The 26,095-nt window shown below is 42.1% G+C and overlaps 1 protein-coding gene and 1 pseudogene across 1 annotated transcript in view; both read right to left on the bottom strand.

Annotated features, from left to right (window-relative positions):
• FAM76A (family with sequence similarity 76 member A) overlaps window positions 1-20,681 on the bottom strand; it is a 28,043-nt gene extending 7,362 nt beyond the window's left edge. Inside the window, exons 1-6 of the mRNA XM_024766839.1 lie at window positions 20,516-20,681; window positions 19,160-19,224; window positions 16,228-16,282; window positions 15,327-15,479; window positions 10,437-10,594; window positions 5,481-5,567 (exon numbers count right to left, since the gene is read on the bottom strand). Coding sequence (XP_024622607.1) covers window positions 5,481-5,567; window positions 10,437-10,594; window positions 15,327-15,479; window positions 16,228-16,282; window positions 19,160-19,224; window positions 20,516-20,596 — 599 coding nt within the window. The 5' untranslated portion in view covers window positions 20,597-20,681. The remainder of the gene's footprint in view (window positions 1-5,480; window positions 5,568-10,436; window positions 10,595-15,326; window positions 15,480-16,227; window positions 16,283-19,159; window positions 19,225-20,515) is intronic.
• On the bottom strand, window positions 7,752-8,829 carry LOC112414373 (40S ribosomal protein S6 pseudogene; annotated as a pseudogene).
• Window positions 20,682-26,095: the final 5,414 nt, after the last annotated feature.

Here is a 26,095-nt window from a genome sequence, read left to right as displayed (position 1 = left end):
TATATTATTGACCATATTCTTTATGCTGTATATTAATCCCCGTGACTTACTGATTATATAACTGAAGGTCTATACCTCTTAATCTCCTTCAACCTATTTCGCCCATCCCCCACCCCACCCTTCTGACAACTACCTGTTTGTTCTCTGTACCTACGAGCATGTTTTCATTTTGCTTTGTTTGTTTTTTAGATTCACATATACGTGAGATCATGCAGTACTGGTCTTTCTCCAACTTATTTCATTTAGCATAATACCCTCTAGATCCATCCATGTTGTTGCAAACAGCAAGATTTCATTTTTTATGGATGAGTAATATTCCTGTGTGTGTGTGTGTGTGTGTGTGTGTGGGTGTGTGTGTGTGTGGGTGTGTGTGTGTGTGAGTGTGTGTGTGTGTATGTGTGTGTGTGTGTGTGTGTGTGTATACACACACACATCATAGCTTCTTTATCCATTTGTCTATCAATGGTCACTCAGGCTGCTTTCATTATCTTGGCTATTGTAACTAATGCTACAATGAACATTGGGGTCTATATATCTTTTTGTTGTTTTTGTTTCTGTTTTTGTTTTGCGGTACGTGGGCCTCTCACTGTTGTGGCCTCTCCCATTGCAAAGCACAGGCTCCGGACGCACAGGCTCAGTGGCCATGGCTCACGGGCCCAGCTGCTCCGCGGCATGTGGGATCTTCCCGGACCGGGGCACACGAACCCGTGTCCCCTGCATCAGCAGGCGGACTCTCAACCACTGCACCACCAGGGAAGCCCTATCTTTTTGAATTAGTATTTTTCTTTTCTTTGGATAAATACTTAGAAGTGAAATTGCTGGATCATATGGCAGTACTATTTTTAATTCTTTGAGGAACCTCCATACTAGTGGCTGCACCAACTTACAATCCCACCAACAGTGCACAAGGGTTCTATTTTCTCCACATCCTCATCAACACTTGTTGTTTGTTGTCTTTTTGATAGCCATTCTGACAGGTGTGAGGTGGTATCTCATTGTGGTTTTGATTTGCATTTCCCTGATGATTAGTGATGTTGAACATTTTTTCATGTGACTGTAGGCCATCTGTATGTCTTCTTTGGAAAAACGTCTATTCAGGCCCTCTGCCCACTTTATTTTTTTTGATAAACTTTATTTATTTATGGCTGCATTGGGTCTTCGTTGCTGCGTGCGGGCTTTCTCTAGTTGTGTCAAGCGGGGGCTACTCTTAGTTGCGGTGCGTGGGTTTCTCATTGTGGTGGCTTTTCTTGTTGTGGAGCACAGGCTCTGTGGCGGGTGGGCCTCAGTAGTCGTGGCTCGCAGGCTCTAGAGTGCAGGTTCAGTAGTCGTGCACGGGCTTAGTTGCTCCGCGGCATGTGGGATCTTCCTAGACCAGGGCTTGAAACCACGTCCCCTGCATTGCCAGGCTGATTCTTAACCAGTGCGCCACCAGGGAAGTCCCCGCTGTCCATTTTTAAATAGAACTGTTTGCTTTTTTGATGTTGAGATATATGATTTTTTTGTACATTTTGGATATTAAACCCCTTATCGGATATATCGTTTGCAAATATCTTCTCCCATTCAGTGGGTTGCCTTTTCATCTTATGGATAGTTTCCTTCATTGTGCAAAAGCTTTTTAGTCTGAGGTAGTCCTATTTGTTTACTTTTGCTTTTGTTTCCCTTGCCTGAGGATACATATCCAAAAAACATTGCTAAGACCAATGTCAAAGAGCATACTGTCAATGTTTTCTTCTAGGAGTTTAATGCTTTCAGGTCTTACATTTAAGTCTTTAATCTATTTTGCGTTATTTTTGCAAGTAGTGTGAGAAAGTAGTCCAGTTTGATTCTTTTGCATGTAGCTGTCTAATTTTCCCAACACCATTTAGTGAAAAGGCTGTCTTTTCCCCACTGTATATTCTTGCCTCTTGTTGTAGATTAATTGCTCATATAAGTGTGCGTTTATTTCTGGGCTCTCTATTCTGTTCCATCAGTCCATGTGTCTGTTTTTGTGCCAATCCCATACTGTTTTGATTACTGCAGATTTGTAGTACAGTTTGAAATCAGAAAGCGTGACACCTCCAACTTTGTTCTTCATTCTCAAGATTGCTTTGGCTCTACCTGCTTCTTGAGGGAGGATTCTTCCTATGCCAATAAATCGTTGACAAAACTAGTTGTGCCTTTCTTGTGTTAGGTCCTGACCTCTGTAACTCTGTAACTCCTGATTAATAAGAACTGCTGGGTATCAAAATGAAAAAAGATGGCTAGGTTACCAAGGCAGAAAATCAAATCCAGTCTCTTTCTAAATATCTCCAAAGACAGGGAACTCACTATTTCTCCAGGAAGCTTCTTGTCTTTTCCAAAAGCTTAAGAAAACATCTTTCCTCAGGTTCAGCCAAAACCTGCCTCCCTATCAGTCCCATCCATTAGTCCTGGGTCTGTCCTTAAAGGTCACACAGAGTAAGCCTAATCTTTCAGGCATGTTTCAGAGGGAGAATAAAATAAAACTATAAGGAAAGGAAAAGAATGTCCTTTAGAAACAATAAACCACAAGGTGTGCCTGGAGGTCACCCACTGCTTTTACTGCCCATAGAACAATAAACAAATATGATCAAAAAGTGCATTTCTCAGGGAAGGAAAGCTAGAAATGAACTCCGATTTTCTTCAAATTGAAGAGTTTTTGTTACAATTTTGACAAACTATAAAATATTGAGATGGAGGCTGTGAATTTTATAGGATACTAAAAAATAAAAAGACTAAGGCATTTTATAAGTATAAAACCATGAGAAAAATGGTTTTATTTTTTTAAAAAAACCCTAAAGTAATGGGTTCTCTATGATATGGAAGGCTAATGAATAAAGAAAAAGAAGAGGGCTTCCCTGGTGGCGCAGTGGTTGAGAGTCCGATGCAGGGAACACGGGTTCGTGCCCCGGTGCGGGAAGATCCCACATGCCACAGAGCGGCTAGGCCCGGGAGCCATGGCCGCTAAGCCTGCGCGTCCGGAGCCTGTTCTCCGCAACGGGAGAGGCCACGACAGTGAGAGGCCCGCGTACCGCAAAAAAAAAGAAAAAGACGAGAAAAAATAATCAAATATTCCTCGATATTTAAAAAATAAAAAAGAGGACTTCCCTGATGGTCCAGTGGTTACAACTCCACACTTCCACTGCAGGGGGCGCGGGTTTGATCCCTGGTTGGGGAACTAAGATCCCAAATGCCATGCAGCACGGCCAAAAAAAAAAAAAGAGAGGAGAATATGGTAGTATAGAAAGGTCAATGGAAAACTGTTAGAGAGCAACCTGCAGAAGACATGAAGGGATAAAAATGAAAGAATAAAAGCACAAATTAAAAAATATATGTAAAGCAACTATACTGTAATAAAATAAAAAGTATATGGATATTTTAAGAGTGGGACAAGCAAAGTGGATTGTGATTAATTAAAAACTGGGAGGCAAAAGAAAAAACAAAAAAACTGGGAGGCAGTCACAATATAGTTAGGAAACAAAACTGGTAACATTTACTACAGAACTGAATTCAAAATGGATACTCAGGAAAAAATTTTTGGTTTGCATGACATTAAAAAGAGGACTGTTAAAAAAAAGTCTTGTCAGAATGTTTTCTAAGTGAAGGAAAAGCAAGGGAAAAAAACACAAAAAGTAAAAAGAAAAGGAAAAATGTAATTTACCTTGTATATGAACTTTTAAAAGACAGAAATGTAAACAAGTGGAATAGATTGTTAAGATTGCTAATACAGGAACATTCAAATGGAACTTGTATATGAAAATAATTTTTTTGGCAGCAGAAAAATTTTTTCCAAATTTTCAAGTTATTAGGATAAGTTATTTTTTTAATTACCATGTACATTTAAAGGAAAAATTATTTTTAAAGATCTTTCCCAGAGGACATTATGAAAGACTACAGACCTAAGTTAAGGATCGGCATCCTACTCGAGGAAAACAATCATTGCTGGTAACCGGATGCAATAAAACACTGAGCAGAAAGTTTAAGTCTTTGGCTTGGTGCATCCATAGCAATAGTCAGAAAGAATAGTGGCAATATCTCAAGAACAAAATGAGCTAATAGAAGGCAAACTTTAAGGACTGTTGGTTAAACTAAAAGTTAAACTAAATGAGCTTTTCTGGGTCATTCAAACATAGCCTGCGTCACAAATAGCACAAAACAGAAATGATGAATCTAAAGGCTGTGGGTCTTGGCTTAGGCCTTTATAAAGCCGGGCATTCAGAATGGTTCACTCTTTGAAAAAGTAGTTTTTACAGGATCATGAATCCTGGCAGAGGTGATGGGACAATCAGTGCCACATCTATTTTCTTCAGAATGGTCAAACTAGCTGCTCAGAGAATAAACAATAAAGCTGACCAGAAAGATGGTCTTTATGGTTCCTTCCCCTGTGTAATCAGAATATCTAAATTAAGCATTTCTAGAAGGATCAATTCAAGAAGTTTAAAGTCACTAATACTAGCATTAAGAAGACAGCTTGCAGAGTCTCAAGTCAAGTTAATGAAAAAGCCAACTTCATAGACGCTGTGTATCCAGCTAAATAAACAAAATTCAGCGCTGGCAAGCCTATATGCTGGTCTGCTCCCATACCCACCACTGCCTGGGAGGGAGAACCGAGAATGGAAGTTTTCAGAATGGAGATGATTCCAAGGATTTTAGGGAAGAGTGTGCCAGGTGGTCTCACTTCAGGATGCCCAGGCCTGGAGGAACAGGAAAACAGGTGGCCCCAAGACTCTGCCGAGAAGCCGCCCACTGCACCAACATGGATGGGGCACCCTGGATATGAGGAGAAAGTAGCTCGTAAGCGAAGCATCACTGAGAAGGAGAGGGGAAAGTGAGGAATAAAAATGCATTTAGAAAGGCTTAAAATGAAACAAAAATATTTAAACACATCTCCTTCGCTCCTGAGCCAGCATTTGCATTGGGCTATCTCTTGTTAATGCTAAGGAAGCATGGATTATCCCTCACAGACTGAGCAATACTGCCTTAATTCCAACTTGTCAGGAATTCCCTGGCGGTCCAGTGGTTAAGACTCAGCGCTTTCACTGCCGTAGCCCAGATTCAATCCCTGGTCAGGGAACTAAGATCCCACAAGCTGTGCAGTGCAGCCAAAAAAAAAAAAAATCCCAACTTGTCTCTGCTTTGCCTCTGGAGACCAACTCCTGCCCTGCCTGGAGGAGGCTACAGGCACAGATCACAATAAAAAGCATCTAGCTATTGACTTCTTCGAATTCGTGTGAGGAAGTTATTTGTGGACTGCAGAATTCAATTGCTATGAAATCCAGTTATATGTTCTAGACAAGATTAGATTTATAAACAAATATCAGTACTGTTTATTTATAAGATATCAAGTGGCTAGTGTAGCGAACCTGAGAAGTTCATTGACAACCATAGACTAGCTCCATGACACACCCTAAAATGTATTCCTGTTTCAGGAACTGTGTATGCATTTCAAACAGAAACATGCACACACACTTGAATTGGCTTACCTATCTCCATTGGTTGTGATCGACTCAAACTTGGATTTTTTCTTTGGGATTTCATTTTGAATTGAAGATGTAGAAAGTGTTTTCTGACTTTTAGTGGCAAAAAAAAAAAAAAGGGAGAGAAGGAGAGAGAGAGAGATACACACACTTTAGAAATCAAAGATTAATAAAACATCACAATGAAAGTCTTGTCAAATGGAACCAATGTAATACCCATTCTATGCAAGAGTTAATTATTCTTTTTCTTCTCTTTCATTTATTTTACTTAAAAAAATACAGCATAACACAAGGAACACACATGAACCTGTGTTGTTACTTAAAGGGGGTAAAGCTTTCAATTCTGAGGTCAGGTGGGGCACGCTGTCCGCGTGAAACAGACAACAAGCACAAATGTCCAGGTGGCCTTGATCTAAGATCTAAGAGCAAATTATTCTTGATCATCAAAATCCACCAAAGTCTTGATTTCATAGGTCCTGGATGCATGGGTAGCTCGTTTCTATAGTCCTCCCCCAAATTCTTGGCCTTGATTAAATATTATCTGCTTTATTAATAACTATGAGAAGAGAGTCAATAAAACCTCAGAAGTATAATCTATCTTACAATTTAAAAAGTACTTTCACATTCATTGTCTCACATGTATCTTATAATACCGTGAGGTATATACAAGGGATTATTTCTATTTTGCATAAACTGAGGCTCATCAAGGTTAACTGACCTACCCAGGGATATACAGCTAGTTAGCAGTGAAGCTGGGACTAGACACCAGGCTGACATATTTGAACTCCAAGTCCAGTTCTTCCTCACTGTATTTCTGTGAATCTTCTGGTGTCTGAGTCCCACAACAACACTAAAGATCAGTTTGAGCCCCAATAAGTTGACCCCCCCTAAAACTAGTCTGCAACCCTTTTACTCTGATGGATGTCCAATCGCCAAGCCCAAAGGATGTTTCAGACCTTTTCTTACTTGGCCTCTTTTCAATATTTGATACCACTGACCATGCCATCCATTTCCCCCCCTGACTTTATTGAGGAATAACTGACAAATATAATTGTACATATTTAAAGTGTACAAGGTGACAATTTGATATACATGTACATTATAGAATGATTACCAAGATCAAGAAAATTAGTACCCATCACCTCGAATACTTAATTCTTTTACTTTATTTTTTGGCTGCACCATGTGGCTTGCAGGATATTAGTTCCCCGACCAGGGATTGAACCCATGCCCTCTGCAGTGGAAGCACAGAGTCCTAATCACTGGACTCCCAGGGAATTCCCTCTTTTATTTTTTTTAATGGTGAGAATGCGTAAGATCTACTCTCAGCAACTTCCAAGCAGATAATATGGTATTATTAACTATCGTCACTAAGCTACACATTAGATCCTCAGAACTACTTCTTCTTATAAAGTTTGTACCCCTTGACCTACACCTCCCCATTTCCCTCTCCCCCTGCCCCTGGCAACCACCATTCTATTCTCTATTTCTATGAAATCAGCTTTATTTTTTTTAAGATTCCACACAAAAGTCATACCACATGGTGTTTGTCTTTCTCTCTCTGGCTCACTTCACTTAGCATATGCCTTCCAGGTTTACCTATGCTGTAGGAAATAGCAGGATTTCCTTCTTTTTTTATGGCTGGATATTCCATTGTATGTATATACACATTTTCTTTAGCCATTCATCCCTCGAAGGACATTTAGGTTGCTTCCATATCTTAGGTATTATGAATAAAGTTATAATGAATATGAGATACTGATTTCAGTTCCTTCAGATATATACCCAGGAGTGATTGCTGGATCATATGATAGTTTTATTTTTAATTTTTTCAGGAAACACCATACTGTTGAGTCCTTTATATATTTTGGATATTAACCCTGATCAGATATTTGGTTTTCAAATATTCACTCCATCCTTCTTGAGTGCTTCTAGAATCTGTTCTCAGCCTCCAACCTGAGTCGTGTCACTCAAGAGCATGGTTTTAACAACTATCTATCATAGTGGCTAGAAATGATGTTCCCCAGATCACCTGCATCAGAATCATCTGAGATGTTTATAAAACAAAGCAGATTCCTGGACTCTATCCTAGATTCTACTGAATTAAACTCTGAGGTAGGGCCACAGAAATCCACATTTTAAACTAATCTCTGCTACCACTGACTCTTATGTGCTACCAACGGCTCATGTTCAAACCTCTCTTGTGAGTTTAGGCTAAACTTCCACTAAATAATTCTTTTTTTTTTTTGGATGTCAGATCTTATTTATTTGTTACTCTTAGAACGTCTTCTTTTTGACCAAGGACAGCTTCTGTCTCTTGACAATATGCTCCTTGCATTTTTCTTTGGCCTCCTTCATTCTCTTGACCAAAAGTGTAGCATATTCTGCAGTCTCTTCCTTATTTTTCTTAGCATGCTGTTTCTTCAGAGCAATATGCCGACGTTTGCGTTGCAGAACATGTGGAGCAACAAGACGCTGAATTTTGGGTGCTTTAGTCCTAGGTTTCTTACCTTCTTTGTTTAAGGGCCTTCTCACAACATAATGGTAGACATCATCTTCTTTATTTTTTTTAATTTATTTTTTAATAAATTTATTTATTTTTATTTTGGGCTGCCTTGGGTCTTTGTTGCTGCACGCGGGCTTTTCTCTAGTTGTGGTGAGCAGGGGCTACCCTTCGTTGCGGTGCGTGGGCTCCTCATTGTGGTGGCTTCTCTTGTTGCAGAGCGCAGGCTCTAGGTGCGCGGGCTTCAGTAGTTGTGGCTCACGGGCTCTGGAGCGCAGGCTCAGTAGTTGTGGCGCACGGGCTTAGTTGCTCCACGGCATGTGGGATCTTCCCGGAGCAGGGCTCGAACCCGTGTCCCCTGCATTAGCAGGCAGATTCTTAACAACTGAGCCACCAGGGAAGCCCCATCATTCTCTTTAGAGAGCTTAAAAAGTTTGCAGATTCTAGCTCTTGGGCCCCAGGCAATGCAGCACAGTTGTATCAGCAAATCTAGAAATATCCTTCTCACCTTTTTTCAAAATGACCAAATTCAGGACACTCAGATTGGCATCCACAATGCAACCCTGTACAGATCTGCATTTTCTTTCTCCAGTCCTCCTTGGCCTGTAACAGGAATGCTGTTTACTCAGTAGCAAGCAGACGCAGCTGTGGGTCGTGCCACCCGGCTTCATGGTCCCTTGTTTGTCACTCTCACCACTGATTTGGACCACATAACCCATCCATTCTTCACCTGGAGCATCAGCTGCAATTTCCATGGCCATAAACTTCTCACAGATGGTACAAAGTTTGCGTTCATAGTTCACTTCAGTGAGTTTCCGGCAGACAGTGGCTCGGAAAGATGTTCAGCTTCATCCTGAAGCAGCCGTTTGCCTCCAAGGTGCCACGGAAAAGAGCTAAATAATTCTTCTTGATGCTTTAAACTCAACTTTCCAAAACTGAACTTCTTTTTCCCCCTTCCTATACTCTCTCTCAGATAAGGATCTACCCATTCATCCAAGTAAGAAATTTGAGAATTGTCCTTTACTCACCCAGCTCCTGCCCATCTATCTGTTCATCACATTATCTAATTTACTCAAAAATCTCCTTCTAAAGTATCTTCCTGAATCTGCCTCTTCAGTGTCACTGCCTCAAGTTGAGGTTCTCTATTAACATCTCTTATCTGGACTCTTACCAAAAAAGCTTCTTAACTAGGCCCCAGCCTCTTTTTTCCTCCAATGCATTCTCCCCAGTAGTCTGGGTTAATTTTTTTTTTAATGCAGATTTGGCCCCTCCCCTGCATAGATCCTTTCAGTGGCTTCCCGTTAAGATCACTAAGATCAAGTTCATGCTCCTTACCAGGTCTGCTGGATTCCTTTTCCTCCCATTTTCCAGCTCCCAATCATAAGCTCCAGCAAAATAAAAGGACTTGCTGTTCCCAAGTTCCATGTGGTCTCATGCCCTCCATGTCTTTGCAAATGCTATTCCCTCAGCCTAGAGTGTCTCTGCCCATTCCTTATCTGATGATTCTGACCCATCCTAAGATCTAGCTCCAACACCAGCATTTCTCTGATCTTTCGTTCCCTAACCTCCCAAGGCAGTTAATTACCACTGCCTCTTATGCCTGTATTTTGACATGTTTCCACTGTGATGCCCATCGAATTATCCTGCAATGATTTGATTACAGGTCTGTCTTCCCTACCAGACTGCATACTCTTGGATAGCAGCGTGAGTCTTTTACTTATCTCTGCATTCCTTGCAGAGAATCTGGCTCATGAAAGTACTTAACAATGAACAAAGAAAATCACAATGGTAATAATAACAACGAATAACTAAAATGTACTGAAGCTTCCTATATGCCGGTTATAAAACTAATCACTATGCACATACTATATAATTTATTTCTGCAACAACTCCATGAGGTAATATTATTATTTCCCTCATTTCACAGATGAAAAAACTTGCCCAATATCCCATACAGAAAACTTGGCAGACCCAGGATTCAATCCAAAGCCAGAACTCTTAACAATTCTACAGATACTCTGAAACGAAGCTTAAGACAATAATGAAAGGACATCATTTTGACTGGATCTCACAAGGACAAACCTAGAATAGCTATCAATCTCCTAGCCAATATGCATAAAAAAGCTGCATCCCTCAGACTGTGAAATGTCCAATCTTCTAGGGAGATAACCCACTCTAACGGAGGGGAGAACGTTACATGTTAAAGTGGAGTAAGTTCCACAAACTTTTAAGACACAACAGAAACCAAGTCAGAAAATCCTGATGCCTTATGGAAGTCTCTCTGGCCCTTGGATGATACATGAATTACAAACTACGACAAAGGAGATTCCCTCTATAGACTAATAACTAGAGAGAAAATAGGAAAATTTAGACAAAATGGTGTCTTCCATGGTTAATTGTGTGATATTACATCTGGCTTCCCAGCACCTCTAGTCCTATCTCATGCATCTCGGGGTTACCTGTTATAATGGCTGCCACCACTCAGTCGACTGTACTGCTCCTTCTCCTGGTGGCTTGCACGGGAAGAACTGCTCAGGTGCTTCCTCTGCTCTTTGGTCTTCTGAAGGACTCGTTTGTATGAAAGTGTGCACAGCCAGCATAGCAATTTCCCATCTACCTGAAAGATGAGGAGACAAAGATAAAGAAGAAGGAATGTGCTAGTGCAGTGGCTGAGAACATGGGTATTAGGAGCTAGAACCTCTGGTTAAGTCCAGATCTGCCACTTACAAGCTGTGTGACCTTACGGAAGTCAGCTGGGTACTCATGGGGTCAATTTCTTCATCTATAAAATGAAGGATAATAGAACCTACTTCAGAGGGCTGGTGCAAGGATCTAGTGACATAATGTAGGTAAAGCATGGTGCAAGGTACATAAAAATTGCTCAATAAAATAGGAGCTGGGGACTTCCCTGGCGGTCCAGTGGTTAAGGCTCCACACTTCCACTGCAGGGGGCACATGTTTGATTCCTGGTGGGGAACTAAGATCCCACATGCTGTGTGGTATGGCCAAAAAATTTTTTAAATAAATAAATAAAATAAAAATGAGCTAACTTTATATATTTTTGTATTTTGTTTTTCTTCAACTTATCACAGACCAGAGCAAAGTTCCCATAAGAATTTCAAAAGACACAAATATCTCTATGGTGCTCATCAAGGAAAACACAACAGGGAAAAGAGAAGACAGAAGATGAAACATAAAATTTATAATTTAGCTTTTCCTTTTCTTTTTTTTTAATTTATTTTATTTTATTTATTTATCTTTGGCTGCGTTGGGTCTTTGTTGCTGTGCATGGGCTGTCTCTAGTTGTGGTGAGTGAGGGCTACTCTTTGTTGCGGTGCATGGGCTTCTTATTGTGGTGGCTTCTCTTGTTGTGGAGCACAGGCTCTAGGCGCGCAGGCTTCAGTAGTTGTGGCACATGGGCTCAGTAGTTGTGGCTCACAGGCCTAGTTGCTCCGCGGCATGTGGGATCTTCCCGGACCAGGGCTCGAACCTGTGTCCCCTGCCTTGGCAGGCGGATTCTTAACCACTGTGCCACCAGGGAAGCCCTATACTTTAGCTTTAATACCTCATAAATGACTCATAAAATGGTATGCTGGATATCTTTTCTCAGATGGAAATAAATGTCTCCAGAGGGTTTCCCCGGTGGCACAGTGGTTGAGAATCTGCCTGCCAATGCAGGGGACACGGGTTCGAGCCCTGGTCTGGGAAGATCCCACATGCCGCGGAGCAACTAGGCCTGTGAGCCACAACTACTGAGCCTGCGCGTCTGGAGCCTGTGCTCCGCAACGAGAGGCCACGATAGTGAGACGCCCGCGCACCGCGATGAAGAGTGGCCCCCGCTTGCCACAACTAGAGAAAGCCCTCGCACAGAAACGAAGACGCAACACAGCAAAAATTAATTAATTAATTAATAAACTCCTACCCCCAATATCTTCTGTTAAAAAAAAAAAAAGTCTCCAGAAAAAGACTGATGGGCAAGTAGCTTCCAGGGCCCCAATCCCTGGTGGTGGCCTACCATGGCACTTTGTTTGATTTAGAAAAAGTTGATCACTTTGGGCAGAAGCAGCTCTGTACCAGGGTGCAGGGTACAGGACTAGGAAAGCAGAATGGGGCTTCCACAATCCTCTGAACCTGGGGTGCCTCTGTACAGCACTCAGATTGCAAAAGTAAGTTTGTGGGGTGGCCTGGTACAAGTGGCAGGGCAGCAGAGCTGGTTGCAGTTACTCAGGTTGAGGAGGGAGTGTGCTGATATTTCATGGAATCTTAGTTTTCATGTCTTGCCTCTAAATTAGATCTTCTGCCCCATCTTGAACATGGGTAAGCCAGACCATCATTTACCTAAAGTATCTGTCTTGTTAGCAAAAGCTTCTTTGCACCTTATTCTCCTAACCTATTAGCAAGTCATCCGTCTGAATCTATCCACTTCTTTCCAACTCCACTGCTTCCACCCAAGCAAAGCCATTCTTACCTGTCACAACTGCAAGACCCACCCAAATGATCTCGCTATTTTTCTCCAGATCAACCATTTCCACATAGCTGCCAAAGAGGGCTTCTTAAATGTAAATCTGATTATGTCTCTTCTCACCTTAAAATATAAAATCTAAACTTTTTACCATAGCCTATGTTGACTTAAATGTAGCCTCTGCCTGCCTTTATAATCTCATTCTCTGTTCACTCTGCCTTCTTTCTGTTCTTCCCATCTGCCAAGCTCATTCTTGCCTCAGGGTCTTTTCATACCTGGTCTCTCTTCCCAGGATCTTTGCCCTCCAGAGCTTCCCATGGCTGCTTCCTTCTCATCTTTCCTGTTTCAGCTCAGACTTTATCTCCATGCAGGTCCTCCTGATTGCCCAATCAAAACTGGCCTCCCCAGTCACTCTCTACCATATACCCTATTTCCTTATAGCACTTACACCTAAAATCTGTGTTCATTTATTTCCTTGTTTGTTCTCATCCATCTCTTACACACATAAATAAAAGCTCTGAGAGAATAAGGTCTCTTCTGCTTAGTTCATCAGTGTATTTCCAACACCCAGAGCAGTGTCTGAGACATGATAAGCATCTAATTATTTGTTAATGAATGTATAAATGAATTTTGAAACCAAACTTCAATTTGCTGTGTTTCATGGTTATGGGATATGGCCTGAAGGTCTGACTTTAGGAGGACTTCCCTGGTGGCGCAATGGTTAAGAATCCGCCTGCCAATGCAGGAGACATGGGTTTGATCCCTGGTCAGAGAAGATCCCACATGCTGCGAGCAACTAAGCCCCGTACGCCACAACTACTGAGCCTGCACTCTAGAGCCCGCAAGCCACAACTACTGAGCCCGCGTGCCTAGAGCCCATGCTCTGCAATGAGAAGCCACCACAATGAGAAGCCCACACACTGCAACAAAGAGTAGCCCCCACTCGCCGCAACTAGAGAAAGCCTGCGCCCAGCAACAAAGACCCAGTGCAGCCAAAAAAAAAAAAAAACTCTAGGAGACCTTCTCCACGAAAGAGCTTTCACTGAAGAAGGGTTTGAAAACAAAGCAACTGCACTGAAAGACAGCCAACATTAAACATGAAAATCACACACTGAACCACAGGACACTTTATTTCAGATCTCTCCTTCACAAACTTTAAAAATATAAAATCACCCTCTCAGAATTAAACTATCATAAAGAAATAATCATAGATAACACTGAGTACTTATCATGTGCCAGATTCCTTCTGAAGGGGTTTACACTTGACCTTCATAACAACGATGAGGTCATTTACGGATGAGGAAACTGAGGCACTGATAGATTAACTCGCCCAAAGTCACACAACAAATAAGTGACAGACAAAGATTTCAATCCAGGCACTCTGAGTCCAGATCATCCACTCTCAATCCCTAAGCTTGGCCCTCCTGAAGTTTATAAATAGGTGATTGAGGATGCCTACAAATACGCAAGCTCTTATGATAGGATTGTAACTAGAAAGTAGAAACAATGAATTCTAGTGTAATCCAATTAATAATAATATAGGTACCATTTAATGAAGTATAGTATATGCTAGGCTCAAAATTGTTTTATATACCTATCTCAATTAAATCTCCCCATGCCCTTGTGAAGTAGCTACTGTTATTCCCACAGTAAAGATGACAAAACTGATGTATAACAGGAGTAAATAATTTGCCCAGGATCATTCAGCTAAGCCAGAAGTGGGCTGGAACCCAGATGTATGGGACTAAAAAGCTTGTACTCCAACTATTATTATATGTTACCTTCTGATTACTAATTCAGCTTCTCTAGTATCTTGATTCAGGGAAGAGTATTCTGGTCACTGGAAAGTTACTTCCTCCCATTGTAAATTAATGAATCTGGTTACCACGAATCAGCTTTTGAGAGCCTAAGCATCTCTGAAAAGCATCTCTGAGATGTTTCTGTACTACATTCTTTCATTCAAAAAATATTTATCGAGTACCTACTATGTGCCAGGCTGCTGGTAATACAGCATGAAAACAGATGGACAAAGAACTCATACTTTAGTGGGGGTGGACAAACATGTAAACAAACAAGATAATTTCTCATAACGTTACATGCTATGAAGACAATAAACAGGGTACTATGATAGAGTGATCGGGGGAGTTAGTAAAGAAGGTCTCTGTGAGAAGCTGGCAATTGAGCTGAGACTTGACGCAAGGAACCAGTTATGACACTCTGGAGAAGGCTGTGTATCAGGCAAATCCAGCCGGCACAAAGGTGGAAATGAGACTGGTATAGCTGAAGGACTGAAAGGTGGCCAGTGTGGCTGGACCAAGGGAGGAGGAGGGGAGTGTGATGGAAGATGAGACTGAGAGTCAGGTACAGGCCTTGCAGGCTATGGAAGGAGTTTGGGTTTCATTCTAAGTGCAACTGGAAGCCACTTGAGGGTTTTAAACAGACCAAATCTAAATCATTTTAATTCCACCAAGGTACCATCATTCCATATAGAGGTCTATCTATATCATCTTCTTGTGGTCTTTAACTTCAACAGACAGAAACATTTAAAGAGCCAGACAGTAAAACTGGTAACAGACTATATCCTGCTTAAGTCACAATCTCTCCTTTAAAGAGTTTTGTAGAATTTTGCCAATCACCACTTCACTCATAAGGGATGTTGAACACTGTAATTCAAATTCTCATGAAATACTAACCTATGAAATGTTATAATATAATGGTCCACATTTGATAAATGAAGAAAACAAAGACTGAATATCTTCTTCAAAGTCAATAACAGAATTTGGAGAGGAACTGAGAAATCAATCTTGGTTATATGTCTTTTTAACACAATTGGCCCACCTTAATTTCTCTGAAAGAAAAAAATATCCAGAAAAACACAGAGATTTACCTTCTTTCTATCATCTTTCCTGTCAAATGCACACTGCTGCTTGCACTGTTCACAAGAATATGGTGGTCCATACTTCTTCTCTGAATTTGTGCAGCGCTGACATTTGTTGCCAATAAATGCTGCAATTATGTTGCAATACTGACAAGGTTTAGGCTTAAAGAGAAAAAAAAGTGTCAAGTAAGTATGTTGTAAAATACCAGTGCATTTTTTTTTTCCAGTGCATTTTTTAAAGCAATGATTTCTATTATACATAGTTCATTAGTCATGGTAAAAATGCATTCCCAACTTCATAAATCTCCTTTTACACTGATCCAATAAAGCCCAATTCCTAACACCATGTAAAGTGTTTTTCTGCACAGGACTATTGATTTTTAAATAAATAAACAAATAACAAAAACCCATTAGCATATATGCTGGGACTTCTCTAACCAATTCAACAGAACCAGCTCTTGGAGAAACGAGCAAGTGCGTCCAAATTTCTGAAAAGGCCTCTTTGACATTATCCGTGTATAAACATGTGGGGAGAATGCCTGCAAGGACACAGTATGCTGAACCCTAACACTGAAAGAAAAAAAATCATTCATCAAAATGAATAGTCAACTGTTACCAAACAAAGAGGTCACGTCATAGGATTCATCATTCCCCTTCTCTTTACATACTGGTTACTGAAGCTTCTCAAGGAAAATTATAATCACAATCCTGCCACAGTGACTATAAACACAGAACTCCTTAATACTAAGTATTAGCTAAGTTTGAAAGCTAAAACACTACATAAATTTTTCTGAGAACATTTTTACGCATAACTAGGTCTTCTAATAAAAATATTGTAATTATATTAATAGTCCACAGAATGTACAGTCCCAAGAGACCTGACTGTTAGGTACAGAGAAACCCTACTTACCGTTCCATACAACTGCACATTCTGAGCACATTTCTTGCATATTGTATTGGTTTTACTGTTAAGGAAGAAAGAGACACAAGGCTTTATAAGAAAAAAATCGTTTTACTTACAACATTTGAAAACTGATTCTTCCTTAAGTTCAAGGAATTTGTTCATTACTAAGTGCCAAGGTGGAATATGGTTTGGACATTTGATTAACTGAAGGGTGAGTATCTGGCCAGTAACTCTTTTAATTATTCTGTAGTTATAAATTTTATTAGCTCAAATACAAGGAGGCTTTGGTTAAAATGAAGAGTGAGTTATTTATGATTATGACATCTCCAAGTACCACTAAGTAAAATTATCAGATATGCAAAGGACCCTGAAAAGCATATTATGTTAGACCAAAATGGACTAGCAGAAAAGAAATTAATTCTCCTCAATTCAGATGAGCAGCTGAGAAATTCGAGATGAGGAGTAAAGTATTTGTGTTTGGGATATAAGCTCAGAGACTCTATCCATGTTGACCTTACTCTGTCTATGTTCTCCTCTATAAGTAAAAGTATATGAAAATCCCTGATGTGGGGAAATAGATGCTAACACCAAATATTTTTTCAATATTTCCAATTTCTCTAAGAGCTAAGCACTGACAAAAATAAACACGCCCTTTCCCTTGTGAAGATCCAAGTCATAATATTACCTACATGCCTAAACTGATAAACTGCCCTGGGGAAAAAATATTATCTTCAAATAAAGTCTAACCCTTCACAAAGGGAGGTACAAACAAATGCTTCATGTTTAACAACAGTTTAAACAATATTTGGAGGCTAAAAACAAAATCACATAAAAATCCAGTATATTGCTACTTTGTGATTTTTTTCCCATACAATTCCTATCAAAGTGACTACAAACTTGAAAGACAAAAGAAAAACCTCAAAGTAAAAATCATTAAATTAAAATGAGATATTCAAACAAAATATTTCCCAGGGCAATTTTCTGCCATTTTAAAAAGGCAGTTCAGGGACTTCCCTGGTGGTCCAGTGGGGTCTAGTGGTTAGGTCTCAGCACTTCCACTGCCGTGGCCCGGGTTCAATTCCTAGTGGGGAACTAAGATCCAGCAAGCCACAGGGTGGCCAAAAAGAAAAAAAAAAGGCAGTTCAGGAAGTGAAGTACATTGAAAGAGACCTCTAGAAAGAGGATTAGCATCAGTGTTTCTGTGATGTTGAACATTTGGGTTTATTTTAGATTTATTACTCAAGGAGTGGGACATATGTATCGATATATACAAATGCTCTTGACATTTTAGAAAAAAAATGCAAAAAACCTATTTCTATAATCCATCTTGAATTAATTTTTATGTATGGTGTGAATTAAGGGTTAAACTTCAAATCTCACCCTACACACAGAAATAAATTTGAAAGGGATCATAGGCCTAAATGTAAAAGCTAAAATATAAACCTTCCAGAGTATATTCTGTGTGTCTCCATTTACATGAAGTTCTAGAACAGGTAAAACTAATCTATGGTGGAAAGGAAAATCAGAACAGTAGTTGCTTGGAAAAAGCAAGGAGGGTGAGGACTGACTGGGTTGGGGTTAGAATCTCTGGGGTGATAGTAATGTTTTATATTTTGATGGGGTTTAGGGTTACACAGATATATACTGTTTGTAAAACTCATCGAATGATGCACTTAAGATTTGAGCATTTCAATGTGTGCAAATTTTACCTCTAAAAAAATTTTAAAACCATAAACAAATATGAACTCTAAGTTAATGATATGCATGCCGAAGTGTTTAGGGTCAAGTACACTGATGTCCCCAACTTTAAACTGCATCACAAATAAGATGGATTAATACACTGATGGATAGAGAGATGGATAGATGCAAAGGTAGTAAGTGTAAATTGTAGAATCCAAGTAGTGGGTAGATGAGTGTTTACTATCTAGTTTTTTTAGCTTTTTTTTTTCTTTGAAAATATACATAACGAAATGTCAGGGAAAATATTCCTAGAATTGAAATGAAGCTGACCAAAATTAGGCTTCTGGGTCCATGTGTGAACTGGCAAACAGACCCCATCCTGCTTAAGGCAATATTACCTACAGCCACGGTTCCCCAAAAGTTTAACTTACTATACCAATAAACCACTTTGCTGGCTATTAAAAAGACCCCCAAAGATGTGTGTTCATGCACACCTCAATATTTTTCACACTTTTCAAAATGAGATTCACACAAGGCAAGTGTAAAGGCAAGTGAGTTTTTTCAAATGTGACTAGGGCTAACAAACTCTTTATCAGATTGTCACATTTTCAAAAGTATCTTCTTTTGGCTTATAAATTCTTCAAACTCTGCATATAAATATACTAGAGCACAAGGCTCATGTTTTACTGTTGTGGGATTGGTTTCTTAGTGTCAAAAATGTCAAAACCATAATATAGGGCTTCCCTGGGACACGGGTTTGATCCCTGGTCCGGGAAGATCCAACATGCCGCGGAGCAACTAAGCCCATGGGCCCCAACTACTGAGCCTGCGCTCTAGAGCCTGAGAGCCCCAACTACTGAAGCCAGTGAGCCCCAACTACTGAAGCCCGCGTGCCCAGAGACCGTGCTCCACAACAAGAGAAGCCACCACAATATGAAGCCCGCACACAGCAACGAAGACCCGATGCAGCCAAAAATAAATAAATAAATTTATTTATTTATTTTAAAAACCCCACAATATAAAATTATCAAGGATGTGAAAAATAAGTAACTAATAATTTAAGCAATTAATGAATAACTAGGGAACAATATGTGTATTTTACTTCCATTGTGTTATAAGAGGAAATGGCAGAATCTGTGTATAATGCATTTGTTTACAGATCTATATATTACAATGCAACTGATTACAAATCTGTATATTGAAATGCAATCGATTACAGATTTTAAACGGAAAAGCTCATGGTCAACGAAAACTGTACCTCTCCTGCTGGTACTCAGTCCTACAGTAGGTACACTTCACAACAGGGTGTGCAATCCGACATTCCTGAAATGAAATGAGGATATAATTTTAAAAGGCAGTCAGAAATGGAAAGTCTTCAGTAGGAGGCAGAAGACCTGGGTACTATTCCAAGCATAGCCACTGTGCTTGAGTGAGTCACTTAAACTTTCTGGGACTAATTTTTTTTGTCTGTAAAACTGGCACCACCACCCTGCATTGATGTGGGAGTTAAGTAAGAATTTATATGGAACTAGTCATAAATTGTAAAACAAAGGTATGAATAAGCCTCAGACCTAGGGAATAAGAAGCCCTGGATTCTAGTCCAGTTCTGCCTCCGCCACTGTGTGATTTTTGAGCAGGTTCACTTGTGAAACCAAAGTACTGAATTAAAATCATTATTGCTTACATATATAAAACTCCCTTAAAATCAATAAATATATACATATACAAACATATAATCAAATATGTATTTTTTTAAGGCCAAAAAGGTATTCAGACATTTGACTTTTTGAGTTCTCTCATACCTAGTAAACAAAAGAGACAAAGTCATGGCCACTGAAAGCATTGATGACACACAATTATGAGTTAGCCATACCAGAGATACAAACTCTGGATTATCTGGAGATATCTCAACATCACTCTCCAGCCGGCTTGGTGACTTTTAACTGTCGCTTCACAGCACCTCTATTCATTTAAATAGGCAAAGCAAGATGAAGCAACTTAAAAAAAAAAAAGAGAACTTGGACCTTCAGAGGTAAAAACTGATCAGCAGGACCTCGGCGAGGACAGAAGGTCACTAACTAGAAGCTGAAATATCATCCTTTTGCTTCGTGCGTTTGACTGTGGGGCTTTATTATAAAGCCTGGCTACCTCCGACTCTAGGACTGGCTGAAAAGTGCCCGTGAAGCACCCAGTTCGACACGCTCGTCCCAGACAGCACCCAACTCTGGAGTTCTGTCCCAGGCCGGGCAGGAGGTCCCTAAGCTTGAAACCCGGCAGACCCCGCCGCGGGAGGAAGCCAGCCCAAAAGGGATCTCCGCCGCGGCTAGTCGAGGGCGAGCGGGGGACCAGCTGTCCCCTCCCCCGACCTCACGGGGTCCGAGAACAATCCCTCGCTGTTGCTAAGCACCCGGACACGCCGGCCGCTGGGGCCTGGACACGGCCCGGGTCTCCCCCACGTGCCCCGCCAGCCCCCGGCGGAGCGGGTGCGGTTCCGCAGCTAGGCTGGCCTGCCACGCCCTGCCCGGGGGACCCCGCCGGGCGTCCCCACAGAACCGGGAGCTCCGGGCCGCGCCTCCAGCGTCCCAGTTCCCGGCTGCCGCCCCAGCCCGCGCACCTTGCACAGCTGCTGCCCCTGAGACAGCGCCTCGAAGGGGAAGCGCTGGTGGCACTTGGTGCAGGCGTAGAGCGCCGCCATGTCCGGCCCGGGCCGTGCTCACAACCCTACCGGCCCGGCCCGCTGCTTTATCTGACAGTCTGAAGCACAACCTGGCGGCGGCAGGCTGCGGGCTGCGGCAGGCGGGCGGGTTCTCGTGCGGGCGGACCAGGGCTGGCGCGGCGGCGCTGGGCGCCCGTTCACTGGTTCATTTTGACGTCTATCAAGGAGGAAGGGGCGGAACACGGAGCTTCTTACGACTCTGATTCGGTCTGGACTGGAGTACGCCACTTATGACGCGCGCGGCCTCGATTATGTAAAGCGCAGTCACGAGGGGGCGCCGCAGGGAGGGAAGATCTCCCGCGGGGGACTCTGAAGTGCCTAGGCTCCTCCCACTTCGCTCTCTGTTCCCGCCCTTGCTCCTCCTCTCTCAGCAGCTGGAGCCACCGTGCTTCTCGCGATATCTCCACGGAGTTGTGATGTTTTGGTTTCCATGGAGTTGCCCTCTCGCAGCTGGTTGAGCCGAGCGCGGTGCATTGTTGAACTAGAACTCGGCCGCCACCCCGAGCCTGAAGAAGATGGGGGCTTCTGAGAAAACGCCTCCAACGTCGGGGTAGGAGGGGCCCGCACAGCCCTCTCTCTCGAGGGAGGAGAGGAAACGTGAGAGGCAACTTAGAGGGATGCCTTCTGTCTGAGATCCCTAAAAAAGAGGGACCTCCAGGGTCCCTGACTTCCAGAGAGAAAGAAGCCCCAGAGAGAGCACCTCTATTTTGTGGAAGAGGGGTGCTAGAGTGATGACAGCTTCTCCCGGAAGGAGAAGACGGGTACTAAGGCGAGGTCCACCCCTGAGAGTACTCGTGCCCAGGAGGCCCACTCTGAGTGGGATGCAATTGGCCTGAGGACTGCTTCCTACTGTGCCTAATCCAGTTGCACCCTCAGCTTCTCTGTCGAACAACTCCCTGGCATTTCCTGGTTAGGTCCGGCCACAGGAAGGCAAGCCACACCCTCCCAGCTACTCTGCCTCTTTTCAGGTCCCAGCGTGGTGCATCTAGGGGCTGTCCAAGGAATTACAAACTTCTTGTTGAGGCTTTGGCAAAGCTTAACGGCAGTGCTGACCTTTCCAGGTCTCTGCCCTATAGCCGCTCTTACTTTTTTTTTTTTTTTTTTTTTTTTTTTGCGGTACGCGGACCTCTCACCGTTGTGACCTCTCTTGTTGCGGAGCACAGGCTCCGGACACGCAGGCTCAGCGGCCCGCGCGGCTCGCGGGCACAGCCGCTCCGCGGCATGTGGGATACTCCCAGACCGGGGCACGAACCCGTGTCCCCTGCATCAGCAGGCGGACTCTCAACCACTGCGCCACCAGGGAAGACCCTGCTCTTACTTTTGACTCTGCTCGCCTGAGCGATGCTAATTGCAGTTTTACCTAAACGTGCGTTTTTTAACAACCGAGGGCGCATTTATGGCTTATAAATCCGTGCACCCCCCCCAATTTACTCTCTTTGATACCCAAATCCAGCCCCCTACTTGTGACTTTGCCCAAAGACCTGTATTAATCAAAGATTTAGACTCTAGGGTCAGAAAACAAAGGTTCAAAAATCACTTCTGCTAGCTAGGTAACCTTGAACTTCTGAACTTCTCACTATAGCTGAATTTCTCAGAGCCTCTTTCCTCAATTGTACAATTGGGTCATTGTGGGGATCAAAAACAGTACATGGAGGGTAATGGGAAACTGCTTCCTGGATAAGGGGTTTTACTTTGGAATGATGGAAAGGTTTTGGAACTAGATAGATGGTTGCACAGCATTGTGAATGTACTAACTGCCACTGAATTGTTCACTTTAAAATGATGAATTTTATATTATATGCATTTCACCCCAAATTATTTTTTTAAAAAAAAGGATGCAGGGAATTCCCTGGCAGTCCAGTGGTTTGGATTCTGCACTGCCACTGCAGGGGGGCCTGGGTTCGATCCCTGGTTGGGGAGCTAAGATCCTGCAAGCCGCCACGTGGCTCAGCCAAAATAAATAAATAAACAATTTAATTTTAAAAAGATGCAGGTTTGGGAGCCAGACTGCCTGGCTTTGAATCCCAATTCTATCACTTAGAAGTTATATGATTTGGGGCATATTAAAAACAAACAAACAAGAAACAGTACATGGAACTTGGTACACTAAATAAATGCTATTAGGAGAAACTGAATTTCTTCTAGGGAGATGCTGGTGCCATCGATCATGGAAACACAGCCTCCTCTCTGCTCACATGCATACTCCACACTGGGGTATGGGCCCCTCTATGTTTCTGCTGCCTCCAGTCCTGGTCTCTATTATTTACCAGTTTTGCAATTACCTATCCACTTCTTTTTCATCCATCACATTATGGCATTATGGAACAGAAAGACCATATCTGGGTCCTCTGTATCCTATTCACCCAGTGCAGGGCTAATTAACCCATTCATTCAACAAATATTTACATATTTACTATGTGCCAGGGTCTGGCTTAGGCACTGGGGATACGCTGGTGTGTAAAACAGATGTGATCCCTGCCCTTGTGAAGCCAACAGTCTAGTGGCAAAGACAGTTAAATAGCAAAGACTATGAACGAATAAACATGCTGCAGGGATAAACAACAAAGTTGGGATAGGGAGAAGGTAGGGGGAGTCACTTGGGTAGAGAGAAGGCCAGGGGATGCCAAGGCCTGAAGGTTGAGAAGGACTTAGACATATGACTTAGACAAGAATGTTCTGGGCAGAGGGAAAGGTGATGACCTTGAGGTGGAATATTTCTTGGCATCTTCAAGAAATGGAGGAGAGGCCAGTATAGCTGGGGCTTAGTTGGACAGAGGGCGAGTGGAGAGGTTGGCAGGAGTCAGCAGGGGCCAGATGTGCAAAGCCTGTAGACCCTGATGCGCATATGATTTTTTTTTCAAAGTACAGCGTATGAAGAATAATGGGAAAGAAGCCATAGGCAGTTTTTAAGCAGTCAAGTGACAGATATAAATTTTTTTAACAATTTACTTGGCTGCTACGAGGAGAATAGACTGTAGGGGGCCCGCATAAATGCACAGAGGTCAGTGAGGAGGCTATTGCAGTCATCCAGGTGAGAGGTGATGATGACAAGTTTGCAGTGGAGAGAAGTGGAAAGAGTCAGGATATATTTTGAAGATAGAGTCAACAGGACTTAGGGGTGGAGTGGATTTAGGGGGTGGTGAGGGAAAGAAAGAAATTATGGTCTATGTGCCCAGCTGTGTGCAGATGATTTCCAGCAAAAGGGAAGACTAGAAGGACGGGTTTCAGAGACAAAACCAAGAGTTTTATTTCTTTGCTTTTTTTTTTGGCCACGCCACGTGGCTTCTTGGATCTTAGTTCTCTGATCAGGGATCAAACCTGGGACCCTGGCAGTGGAAGCATGAAGTCCTAACCACTGGACAACCAGGGAATTCCCAAGAGTTTTATTTTTGACATAGTAAGTTCTAAATGCCTATGGGACCTCCAGAGGGAGACATTATGTAGGTGGCGGCTCTAGTCTGTATATCTCTTAAAGGAGAGGTCTGGGATGAAGAGAGTTTCGGGGGAAATGCTCAGCATATATGCCCTGAGACTGGACGATATTACCTTGGAAGCCTAGAGAGAGAAGATAGCAGTGCCCCTTCCTGAGTCAAGAGAAAGTCCATCCAACAGAGATCTTGTCATGAGGAGATGCCTGCAAAGGAGCCATGAGCAAGAGAGTTCAGAGAGGAGAGTAGTTTCACAGAAGCCACGAGAAGAGCAAGAGACATCAGTCAACAGTGGCATCAGCTACTGGGAGACTAAAGTGATGACAGTGACTGATGTTTCCTGACCTGATCTGAACACACACCTGTTTGCTGAATCTCTAGCCTGTCAAACCTTATCCCTCCTTCCCTTTATCAAGTTTCCTTCCATGTGTCTTTGGCAACAGCAGTTGGGTGTGTCCCTGCGGGAACAGTAGGAAAAAAGGGTATTTCTAGCAGGATTGTTCATGGTAGCAAAAGAAAATGGGGACAAAAAGGGAATAACCATGGACAGAATAATGGATGACTGAATTGTGCTGTGCTTAGAGTATCGTGGAAGTACACAGAGGGGACACTTAGCTTCAACGGGGTCAGCTCTTCCAGAGTGTCACTGCTTGCCTCCTGTTCACAATCTCCAGAAAAATCTTCATGCTAAGGAGGATGGTATAGGTCCAGGGTGGAAGGGGGGAGTTGATAAAAATCGAAACTGCCTTCTATTGGCAAGTGTAAATTCTTGATCTTGCGGCTGCTTCCCCCTAGCAAGGCACAGGGATATTAGCTCGGGGCTTTGGGACAGCCTGGAGGGGTGGGATGGGGAGAGTGGGAGGGAGGGAGACGCAAGAGGGAAGACACATGGGAGCATATGTATATGTATAGCTGATTCACTTTGTTATAAAGCAGAAACTAACACACTATTGTAAAGCAATTATACCCCAATAAAGATGTTAAAAAAAAAATTCTTGATCTGCAAACTCAGAAATAAAACTTTAAAAAACTGAATTCAGACAGTCCTGCAGCCTGTGAAACAAAAACCACAGTCACAGAAAGATAGACAAGATCAAAAGGCAGAGGGCTATGTACCAGATGAAGGAACAAGATAAAAACCCCAGAAAAACAACTAAATGAAGTGGAGATAGGCAACCTTACAGAAAAATAATTCAGAATAATGATAGTGAAGATGATCCAGGACCTTGGAAAAATAATGGGGGCAAAGATCGAGAAAATGCCAGAAATGTTTAACAAAGACCTAGAAGAATTAAAGAACAAACAAACAGAGATGAACAATACAATAACTGAAATGAAAACTACACTAGAAGGAATCAATAGCAGAATAACTGAGGAGGAGAACGGATAAGTGACCTGGAAGTCAGAATGGTGGAATTCACTGCTGTGGAACAGAATAAAGAAAAAAGAATGAAAAGAAATGAAGACAGCCTAAGAGACCTCTGGGACAGCATTAAACGCAACATCATTCACATTATAGGGGTCCCAGAAGGAGAAGAGAGAGAGAAAGGACCAGAGAAAATATTTGAAGACATTATAGTGAAAAACTTCCCTAACATGGAAAAGGGAGTAGCCACCCAAATCCAGGAAGCACAGCGAGTCTCATACAGGATAAACCCAAGGAGAAACACGCCAAGACACATAGTAATCAAACTGGCAAAAATTAAAGACTAAGAAAAATTATTGAAAGCAGAAAAGGAAAAATGAAAAATAACGTATAAGGAAACTCCCATAAGGTTAACAGCTGATTTCTCAGCAGAAACTCGACAAGCCAGAAGGGAGTGGCATGATATACTTAAAGTGATGAAAGGGAAGAACTTACACCCAAGATTACTCTACCCGGCAAGGATCTCATTCAGATTTGATGGAGAAATCAAAAGCTTTACAGACAAGCAAAAGCTAAGAGAATTCAGCACCACCAAACCAGCTCTATAACAAATGCTAAAGGAACTTCTCTAAGTGGGAAACACAAGAGAAGAAAAGGACCTACAAAAACAAACCCAAAACAATT

This window comes from Neophocaena asiaeorientalis, unplaced genomic scaffold (assembly GCF_003031525.2).
Source record: "Neophocaena asiaeorientalis asiaeorientalis breed wild unplaced genomic scaffold, Neophocaena_asiaeorientalis_V1.1 scaffold79, whole genome shotgun sequence".
In the NCBI taxonomy this organism is placed as follows: Eukaryota; Metazoa; Chordata; class Mammalia; order Artiodactyla; family Phocoenidae; genus Neophocaena; species Neophocaena asiaeorientalis.
This window is presented reverse-complemented; position numbering and strand designations above follow the sequence as displayed.